General features: G+C 37.5%; 1 protein-coding gene across 1 annotated transcript; it reads right to left on the minus strand.

The window, feature by feature from the left end:
- Positions 1-2,276: 2,276 nt before the first annotated feature.
- FGF20 (fibroblast growth factor 20) lies at positions 2,277-11,194 on the minus strand. Its single transcript, XM_012784997.3, has 3 exons — positions 10,909-11,194; positions 5,257-5,360; positions 2,277-3,461 (listed from the first exon to the last, which is right to left on the minus strand). Exons 1-3 carry the CDS (start codon positions 11,192-11,194, stop codon positions 3,216-3,218), a joined length of 636 nt encoding a protein of 211 aa, XP_012640451.1. The 3' UTR covers positions 2,277-3,215.
- Between the last annotated feature and the right edge of the window lie 482 nt (positions 11,195-11,676).

Consider the following 11,676-nt stretch of genomic DNA (forward strand, 5'->3'; position numbering starts at 1 on the left):
ATCTTTCTTCCATACATATATGAATTAATTCATATGCTCACATACCACTTCCATTTAGAAATATCAAGTAAAATCTCTTCAGATACCTAATAGATCATTTTTTTCAAATGGTGCAATTTCAGCAAATGCAAATTATTTTTCTGACACGGGAATGGATGCCGACAGATAAAATACAATAAGATTTAAAGACATAGTGATTTTCCATGTTTCTGAAAGTTTTTAAAACCATTGCTTCACTAACATTTCATATCTCAATCACTATAAGTATCTATCATAATAAAAAATGTTAGACATGTATTCCTGTTATATTTAAAAATTGGGTAACAATATTTATTTGGGGCCATCTTTGATCTGTGTACTGTCTCTTTAGATATATATGCCTTCCTCCATACTTGTAAGTTTAGACACCAGCATCATTTGTGCAAAAGACTTTAAATGCTTGCTTTAGGACATATACTTTAACCACTTCGGTACTGTGCTCACCAGCCATGAAACCTTGCCCACAGCCGGCACTCATAGTCCCCACTATAGTTTGTGCTGTGCATTGACAACGAATCTGTTTTGCTCTTGTGTGATGAGGAAGGCTTTAAAGCACTGAAAGCTTGTTTTACTTTACAGGCAGCCTTGCCTGTAATGTAAATCAGAATAGGTAACATATACATATATGTTTTCATTACATTATTTTTAAATGTTCACAATTTTATTTTGATAAATGAAAAATTAGAGAAGTCATATCACGGCTGTCAGCTAAACTCACTGTGTGCGTTCATGTGTCTGTCGACTATAGTCGACACTGGTACCGAAGTGGTTAAATGCAGATGTCAGGCATCAAACCAAAAGTAGTTTGTTTTTTAGTTTACAAATAAAAGTAAAAATAGGAGTCATTTTATTCTGAAGATAATTAAAGTACTGCCACTAAACCATTTTTGCTATTTTTATATTCATAAAACCAAGAGCTAAACCATCATTTTTGACTTTCTTCCATATACACATGTGAGTGCACATGCAACTCTTCACACATACACACATCCACATGTAGCTTTATTAAAGTCACATGTTGAACTCTTTTCTCCCACCCTACACATTAACATTAATTTGTGTAAGTAATGAGAGGATGAACTTATAGGAATGACTTAAAATAGCATTAAAGCAATAGTCTTGCCATTCAAAGTGTGCTCCAAGGTGTAGCAGCACCAAGCATCATCTGCAGATGACATTGCAGAAATGCAAAATCCCAGACCTATGATTTAACAGATTCATCCTCTAATAAGATCTGCCAAGTAATTTCTACGTACATTAAAGTTGGAGAAACACTGCTCTAGACTAGCAGTTCTACAAGTGTGATTAGCATCACCTGGGTACCTGTTAGAAATGCAAATTTTCAGACCCCCACATCAGAAACTCTGGAGGTAGAGCTCAGCAATCTGTTTCATCCAGCCCTCCAGGTTGGCAGAGGGTGGCAGCTGCCCCCATGGTCGTTGCCACATCCCCAACAATGATTGCTACTTCTCAGTGTGGTAGCATTGACAACTGCCGGGTAACCACAATTAAAACCTTGGAAGGATGTTTACCAATCTACAGAATTTGCGTCTGCTTAGTTTTCTCAACTTGTCTGTGCCATTCTCCCAATCGCCCACTAAGCTCCAGCCACAAATCTATTTCCTGCCTTAGAGAGTCCAGACTTGTGGTTTCCTCTCCCTAGAAGGCTCTTATCCTGCTCCTGACCTAGCGAGCTCCTTTCTCATCCTTCAGGGTCCATCATGTCACCTCGTTTGAGCTTTCTCTGACCCATCCTATCTAAGTTTGTTCTTTTTTTCCTGTGTCTGAACCTTGTTTTCCTCAGAACACATCACAATTCACAATGATGGTCTTTCTTGGTTTACTATCTGTCTCTCCTACCAAACAGTAAGCTCCAAGATTCAGGGTCCACCTCTGTCTTGACCACCACATTTCCTTTTGTGCCCGACACAGTGTCTGGTGCATAGTAGCTTTTAATGAATATTTGTTGAATAAATGACTAAATGGAAGATGCAATGGAAAGAATCCCACACTCAAATAGATAGAGCCTTACCCTTGTTAACAGAAGTGCCACAAAGACTCATTCTTTCTGTGATGATCATACTGGGTGAAAGTAATGGCCTTTGTCACAATGAATCAAGAAAATAAGTAAACATAAGTTGTTTGTCATCATGTTTGGTAACTTTCAATGTTAGAAGTTCTCTAAATACTGAAGTCTTTCTCTAGGGTGCTTAGAATTTTTTCATTGCTAAAATATATAAGCAGAAGAACTTTCACCAGAAAAGCAATGAAATCAAAGCATAAAGTAAAAATGTTTAATTCCCTTTTGAATGTGTGTTGAATTCAATACAAACCAATAAATCATTTTTCTAGGCCACAAGGAACCAATGTTACATTTAGAAGGCAGATGACTGCAAAGAAAGAGAATCTACACTATATTTTTAAAAAGAAATGCAAGATCTTATTCTATGGTTAATGTGGTGTGATAATGATGTTTTCTTTACAGCCCAAGACACCACAATGAAGTAAAGGCACAATAAAGAAACTTTTGTTGTTTATTTTTACTCTTTGTATTATCTTCATATACCAGTAAAAAATAAACTCTTTAATAAATAAATATATATAATAAATATATTCAAATTGAAAATGTATAAATAGGTCCATTCTTTTAAAAAATGTTCTGTCTTGGTGTGGCATATTTCATAGTCCATATGTCACCCAAGTTTTTGTTGTTGTTTTTATGTGTAATGCCATAACTTGCAAAATTCTACAAGGTCCTCAGAATTTATGTAGTAACAATCTTGGCCAACAATGTCAATCCGTTTCTTCAACATGAAGTATCTATTTTTAATGCAACTTTTAAAGTAAACATAATCCAAACAGGTGAGGCACCAGCAGCAAACTTGGTAGGGTTCCCATTATCCACAGTCTAACAGATTTTCAGCTTCAGTATACTGGTAAGGACTTAGCCAGTGTAGATAAAGGGATTTAATCCACTTATCAAGAGTGATCTTGATCTACTTCAAGGCAATATTTTTGTTTGTTTTCTTCTCAGTAGTCTTTCAAAACTCAGTCTCCCAGTAGAAAACAGATTCTGTAATATTCTGAATGTCTTCCTGGGTTATTATTTTATGATGGGAACTGTGATAAGGAAGGATGGTTGTGGTTTGGTTCTTCCATATAGATGCTATCATGCTTCAAGTGTACATCAGTAGGTCCTTGTACAATTCTGGAACTCTTTCTGGATCCACTGGTCTAGGTAAGAAATGTGTAAATTTCTGATGTCTTTTGGATCTGGCACCATCCCTAGGAGTTCCATCTTTGTTAAGTGCCACAAAATACCTGCGGCCAGTGTCTCCGTGTTTATATATGTTGGATGAGTAGGTGTTATACCAGTTCTCTTCAAATTGCTCCCTAAAGATGCATTCAGAAGTCAGTTTCTCCTAAAAGAAAGAAAATGAGAGAAAATACCATTTAAAAAGAGAGAAAATATCATTTAAAAAAATACCTTTGAGATCATTTCCTTATAAAAGTTTCAACTCTATATTTTTATTCTTTGCCTATAACTATTTCCTTGTCAAAGAAAGAAAAAGGTTAAATTAGTTTTTCTTTATTTTATTTCAGTTCATAAGTTATCTCTAATTCGTCCTTGCAGGTGACTTCATCTGGTGGCATAGATCAAATAATTTTAAGTCAAATGTCAATTCCCAATTTTATTTTCAAATACTTAATAAATATTCTGAATTTTCCCATGCTCCATATTATCACCCTAGCACAATCACCACCACTAGGCCTGTAGTTTAACTTGTTCCATCATTAGATGCCAAAGCTCTACATATTAAGCCTGTACTAACACCTTAGAACATTTCGAGATCTTGCTAAGATCCAAATTCCAAATTCAAGATCATCACTCAAAATCATATATCTTCCCTTTATGAATGTATTAATTGTTTGATGATACATTCCCCATGATTAACTTTTATCTGGATCTCTTACTATTAAAGTAAATGTAATAAAAGCCCAATGATTTCTTGTCTTTTCAAAATGGACTATTATGTTGTCCTAAGGAATAGACCCCAGTTGCTCTTTTAATCCAACACATAACATGAAGATTATGTGCATGTTTTTTCCATTATCATTCTATTGTAATTTCACTATTATGATTATTACACAACATTATTTGTTCTAAGCATACAGAAAGTCTGGAAAGAACAAGTTTTATCCTTACAAAAGACAGATATTAGTCTACTTATGAAATATCATAACCAAGTTTTCTCAGTGTTTAAGATTCTAGTTAAATAGTGTCCTCTCAATTGAGATTTTAAGAAAAAGAAAAAGGTACCAGATAGTGCCATCTGCTATCATAAAAAGTAAATTCTCTACAGAAATAGTTACAGAGATTTCCACTTTATGAAAGAATTTCATATGAGAACATGAGTGGGAGACTGGCATGCATTTACACCTTACCAATTTTTTTAAAAGTATGTAAGCACTATGAAAGAGGAAAAATCTATATTGTGCTACAGAGCTTGATATTGTCCTGTTACTCTAACTCTCGTATTGCTGTTGCTGCTTTGCTCAAAAAAAAAAAAAAATTAAACTAATGAACTATTAATCTGAAAAGTATACTTTATGCTCTATACTTTAAAATTGATAGATTCATAGACATGCATTCCTCAGTGCCAAGTTAAAATTGCCCAATACAACTTGGAGTGATCCCTTTGGCCACTGTAATGATCAAGGCTGCAGGCATAGTGGAACTAGCATGGTTGCCGTTTTCTGTTGTTGCTTGCAGTATCCTAAGACTACATTCATTCATGTTCTACAAGAAAGGCCAGCAAGTAAGTGATACACATTTACCTATGGAAGATGATAATGGGTAGAGAAAATTGGCATTAAATAAACATAAAGGTGAAAGGATCTAACGTGGCAAAGAAAAAAATGCTTCCATTTTCTCTATCTCTGATAGGAACGATCAAAATATAGCGGAAACTAGAAAGATTCAGGATAATGGGTAGGAAGAGCTGAAGGCAATAATGACTGGGCTATAAAAAATAAAACTGAGTTACTAGACTATTACCCCAACACATGGAAATTTAGCAGGATATAGAGTTCTAATTTCTACATAAATATATTTTATATACTTCTTATAGACATTATTGGTAGACATTTTAGTTACAAAATGGATAATCATCATTTCAAGCATGACAAGAATAATTAAAAAATAACAATACGTACCGATCCATAGAGTTCTCCTTTGTCATTCATTCCAAGGTAAAGACCACTGTCCACACCTCTAATACTGACTAGTCCCACCGCCACGCTGATGAATTCCAGGATACCTAAATTTATACATAAGGTTATAAAAACAAATGATTTACATTTATTAATGAATATATGACTCATGAAAATCTAAATACTAGCAGTAATAGACCAACATTGCTAAACATAATGATATACGTGGAAGCCCTCTGTAAACTGAAAAGTGCTGTGCAACTGTTTTATTATTATGATCCAACCATTTTACAGATGAGAAAAAGACTAAAAAGGAAAAAATTGTTCACCATGGTATAACGTTATAGGTGTGAAACCTTAAACCAGACTGACCTGGGTTTCAATTCTCATTTAGTAACTTACTGACTAGCTGTGTAGGCAAGTTATTTATCATCTTCGAATATCAATTTCCTCATACAAAAAATGGGTGAGATGCCTGCCTATAGGAGAGGGGTCAAGATTGATACATTTAGGCATTCAACAAATGGAAGCAATTATTATCATAAATTAGTATATAATAGATGTGTTCTTAGTTCTCCCTGATTCCTTTAGATTATAAGCATTTTCTTATATATATAAGAATTAGATATATATAAGAAATATATATATAAGAAATAGATTATAAGCATTTTCTTATATATATAAGAAATATATATATAAATATATAAGAAATGTATATTTCTTATATATATAAGGGTTTTTTTGTTTACGATGAATCAAATTTAATATTTTCCTAGCAGTAGCAGCATACCTTACATGGGTATAAAAGTGTTTTATAGTTTATAAAGGGCTTCCACATATATGTTTTCTCATCTGGTCCTAAAAGACAACCCCTTAAGAGAGGTAAGAAAGATATTATTATTCCCATTTTACATAAAAAGAAACTGAGGCTCAGAAAGGCTTATTGATTTGCCTATGGACATGACATTTGTAATTGATATATAATCGACATTACATTTGTAATTGATAGAACTGATACTTGAACTCGCATTCAGAGCCCTATTTCAATTCTTCCACTTCACGACAGTTTCTGAGGACAATACACTATTTTCAAAACTCTAAAGATTAAACAATATGCTATGTTTCCTGGTACGTGATTTTTAAAAATAAATTGTATAGTTCAGAGAAGTAAAAGGGACTTTATAACTCATTAAATATGACTCAAACTTGTATGAGTTGTGCATACAAGTAGATTTTGCTATCAAAAACTTTCTAGATTTTCATTTATCATTAGGTAAACTGGTATCAAAACCTTTCCACTTAATACATTGATACACCATCCATAGTTTAACAAACAAAAATAAAAAAACTTAACACCTCCCACTGCATTGCCCTTTTTTTCTGCACACACTAAACTTTGGACTAATGCCTTTGTTAGTTCTTCCCCTTAGACTCTGCTGAGAAAGTATAGCTATACTTTCTATGCTTGGAACTGCCTCCCTCAATAGTTTTCTGCCTTCACCCCTTCACCCCATCTTAAGCTCTACAAACAGTACAAATGTATACCATTGAGCCTGACTCTTGCTCTTAAGTCATTTCTTGATTTATTGTACAAGTTCCTGTTTGGACACGTGATACTCTCCGAGGCCAAGGGAAAGTACAGAATCTGACTATTTGCTGATACGGAGGGCTCTATTCTATCCCAAGCCTAATTCACTCTTTGGCAGAAACATAGATTCTTAGCAAGACAAATGAGCTCTTTCAAACTGTTAGGAGATCATGTAGAACACTAGAGCTATCAAGAATCAGCAACAATACACTACTAAATACTGTCTAAGTGGCTTGAAAGAGCCAGTGTCCCTAATTGAGAGCCTAAGGCAGAGAGAAGATAAGATATAGCAAGAAGACCCCGCCTCCATAGGATATCCTCCATAATAACAAATACAGAGGGGGAGAGTAAAAGACAATCAAACTCATTGCCACGCTCATTAGTGAAGGACTCCTGTTAGAAACAAAAATACAGGCCCAAAACATAGTTGGTAGAAAAAAATACCTCAATGTAATTTCATCCAGGATATAATTACAAATGTGTAATTACTTTACATTGTATTAAATGTTGCATTCAAATTAAAAAGTACACTGTGGCTGACATGCAACTTAATTCCCTGTAAGTATCTGATTTACATTAAGATGCTCTTGTCTTTCAAAGAACAGGAACTGATTAACTGATTAGAATGTAAAATAAAACACATTTTCAAGTACCATACAATATAGCTTTAATTTCCCTATAAGCTAATTACATAACAAATCTCATAAAGTATTCATTTTTCCTGGAAAAACTAAATGGTAAACCACCCATACTTTATCATCTTAAGATAATGCTGTCATCTTGCCAAAAAAAAATATGTAGTAGTAGGAAGAAAAAATAAGATTGCATATGTTCTTAGAATAATTATATTCAATAGTTTCAACTTTATTAAACATTCAAAACCTAATACATAACCAGGCATAAATCATTTTGCAATGGCTCACAGGTCTGATGGGAAAAGGGTGATATGTTTTTTGTGTTCCTCTTAAAGATTTTAGTCACACTTTTTAATTCTGATCCTTTTTCTCCTGCAGGAAATAGTATACCACATAGTAATTTGTAATCATTTGATTCTTAAATGAGATTTGACAAGTCTTTCTTATTTATAATATGAGGTGGCAACTAAGCTAATTCCCTTACAAAGGGTAGACATGAAAAACTTTCCTTAAGAGGTAATCACAGATTTTAGATAGATTTTCTAATGCCCAGTGTCCCATAAAAAGACTTGGAGGTACTTTGTCTTTCTGGTATCATTTTCAAAGCCAGCCTTTTTGAAAATCATAATAAACAGGTGAGTCAACCCACAATGCAACCACATCAGACAAATCTATGGAGAATAGGGGAGAATAAAGGAAAAGCCTTTAAAGAAATACGTTTGATCTCAGGCTAAATTTTTTTTAAAGTAATGATTCCATGTTTACGTATTAGGTAAGGTCTTCCTTCTGTACTACCGTGCAGAAAAACTCGATTATAAATAGATAACTCAGATAGGAAATTATTTTGACCTCACAGGGACCTTTCTATTTATATTCTATTGATGTGGTTTTGAAATTTAAAAATACAGTATTCTGAGTGTTTATTTGATCATGGCCATATTAGTATAAAATTATCAAAAATGTCATTTGCTTTAACATCTCAGATAGCCATTCCTGAGTTTTTTCAAAATTCTTACTTTGATGACACAGATAAGAGATTAAAAGAAAAATAACAAAATATTTTAATAACCAGTAAAAGCAGCACTAGCAAAAGAAGGCAAACATGTAAGTATTAATGTTATATAGGTTAAATATAAACTTTCTTTTCACCTACTACACTCTCTTGTAGTAAGTTATGATGTCTACATGATTGAAGGCCACTAGGATGCACTATAATGTATTGTAAGGTGGCTCTTCACTCTACTAGGTTACCAGACTAATCTGGTTTATCTTCTTTTTGTGTGACAGTGAATATTTTGTTCTCAAATATAGCCTCCCACCATAGAGTGACTTACACCAGCACAAAATCAGTCTAAGTCATATTTTTGCAAATACTAAGTAATTATTGAAAATTTTAGCCAAAAAAACCATGCTAGCAAGATGGTAATTCTAACATGCAACATTCATTCTTAAAGAAATAGATTTAAATATCATTAATGTTAGCAAGTTAACAAATATTTACTAATCTCTTCCCATGGGGTCAGTCTTATAAACAGATACAAAGAAGAAGAGGTGATTTTTTGGGGGGAGGGGTTTTTTTTGTTTGTTTGTTTGTTTGTTTTGGTCTCTGGGAGATTATAGTTGAATTACAAGGGTCTTAAAAGCAGAATTTCCAGGACTATACTGTGTATCACGGGGGACCTAAGCTTAACTTCTACCTGCTCTATCTATAAGCACTATCACATTTGTGTCCATTTCTAAATCCTTCTGGTAGTTAAACTATTTTTCTGTAATGATTGGAGTGCAGTCATCCTTGACAGCAAGAGAACTGAGCCACCTGGTGTCAGCAAAGTCCTTTAGAATCAGAATCTCAAGCCTCCTCAACTTAAAAACCACTTTCCAAAAGTGACCCCAGGTAGGCCCCTAGGTCATGACACTCTTGACTGATAGTCAGTGGGAATTTGGAAGAGATCAGTGGAACCTGCAAACACATGGGCTTTAAAAAGTTAATTTTCTAAGCCTTTAAGTGCTACCAAATGACCACCACATGCTTACTTCTACATCTAGAGTTACAAATGCCCCTCGAACTGAGATTTACACTTCTCCAAAGTGTTAATGAGTCATACAAGTAAAAAAAGGAATAAGAGTATAAGGAGAACAAGGGGACCAGGACAAGATAAGAGAGGGCTATTTAGAGATGGGGTTCTCAAAGAATTCCACAGTGCTAAGGAAGAGAAAGCAAAACTCACACTGTGTCATCTTTTTTCATTGTGGCTCACAAATAACGGGTATTTTTTTTTAATATAATGAATCTCTCCAATGATGTCAAAAGTTTGATGATTAAAATCCTTGGAGATTGCTAGCAGGTTAACTGTAATATAATGAAAACTTCAGCTGTGGAGGAAAGATCTTGGACTGCTAGACCCAGAAAGCACCTTAAGAGTGATGACTTCATTTAACCTCATCGTTGTACAGACCAGAAAATTAAGCCCCAGACTAACTAGGGCGCTTGCTAGTTACACAGCTAGTTAAGGAGTACTTAACAGTAGAGACCTTCCCAGTCTAGTGTCTGTAACAAGCACTGTCTTAACAATCAAGTGCTTGTTCCTTTCTTTTAACCCCTTCTCCTCCCAGGCACTGCTGGAGGTATTCTGAAACATGTCCCTCTGTGTTCCCACCCATATCTTCTTTCGCTTTCTCATTTCCTCTTACCTAAGGTCAATACCAAGATCCTTGCTTTCGGGTTTCACAATTTCTAAAGAGGATCTGAGCCTGCTCAGTAGCCATGCAGGCTTTTTTTCCTTTCTTTCTTTCCTCTCTCTCTTTTTTTCTCACCCAGGTAGAATTTAGGAGCTCAGAAAACTGCAGCCAGTTGAGCCCAACGGTAGCCACGGTGCCCACGGAAAGTTAATGTCACCTCTTCAGGTGAACATTTACAGTTCTCTAAGTAGACACATAAATGCCAGCATCCTATGCAAGAGCAACCCCCCTCCTCCACCCCTGTAGTAGCCACGGATGGATAATCAACTGCATAACTGTGGGACGTTTTTAAAGTAGTGCCATGCTTTCTGTTCTTAACTTTTGTAAAGTGGAAGGTACTGGGGAAAATGGGAAAGGAAGTAGGAGAAAATAATATAGGGTGTTTTTTTTTTTGAAAGACTGCAAGGTAAGGAGTGCGAGAACTGTGATTCCCAGTCCAGGTCTTGGTGTCGCCGGGAGTGGAAAGGGCAGGGCCAGGCAGCAAGGAGGGTCGAGAGGGCCCACCCTGTCTCCTCCCGCCCCCAGCGTCCCCCTTCGGCCCCAGCCTGCATCTCGCACCCGATGGGTGCAGGGGGGCCTCGGGGCTGCACTCGGGCACCCTGGGCAGGCGAGGCAGGCGAGGCAGGCGGGAGGCGCACGGGCAGGGGAAGAGGCGCCGAGCTGCAGGGGTGGGCGGGGGGTGCGGGTACGTACCGAAGAGGCTGTGGTCCTGCCGGGTGCCCTGCACGCTGCCGTCGGGCAGGATCTGCAGGTGGAAGCCGGTGCGGCAGTAGAGCTGCCGGCGGCGCAGGATGCCGTGCAGGTGCGCCAGCTCCGCAGCCCCCGGCCCGCCGCGCGCGCCCCGCTCCGCCGCGCCCCTGCGCTCGCCTAGCAGCGGCGGCCGCTCCCCCGCGGGCGGCAACAGGAAGTGCGAGCCCACCTGCTGGCCCAAGCCCTCCAGGCCGCCCAGGAAGCCCCCGACTTCGGCTAAGGGAGCCATGGAGGGGCCAGAGGGAGAGGCGGCGGATCCGGACAATAAAAGACCCCCAAGAATAAAAAAAAAAAAAAGTGTAGCGGGGGTAGGGAGGTGGACGCAGAAAAATTATAGCAGAACAAGCGCAAAAAGTTAAGGCCCGGTTACTCCTGAGAGGTCGCTGCAGGGACTTGGCACCGAAACGGCAGGGAAGCTCTCAGTGTCTTGGGGGAGCTTCTCTCCCCGGGTGGGTGGGCGCCGGCTGCAGGCTTCGCAGAAGCATCTACAGCTGCCGCCGCCGGTACAGGGGCTGGGGCTGGGGCTCCAACTCCGCAAACTGATCGGATCTGAGTCCTGTGTACATACACACCGAGTATATATGCGGGTCCTCTTGACATATGCTAATCAAGTCCTTTCATGCGCGCTGGGGAGGTTCTGTTTGAAATCTTAAACCGGCCTCCTCTCAACACGTCTTTTGCTCTTCGGAAGTGACCAAAAGGGGCCCCTGG

Source organism: Microcebus murinus, chromosome 24, assembly GCF_040939455.1.
Source record: "Microcebus murinus isolate Inina chromosome 24, M.murinus_Inina_mat1.0, whole genome shotgun sequence".
Classification (NCBI taxonomy): domain Eukaryota; kingdom Metazoa; phylum Chordata; class Mammalia; order Primates; family Cheirogaleidae; genus Microcebus; species Microcebus murinus.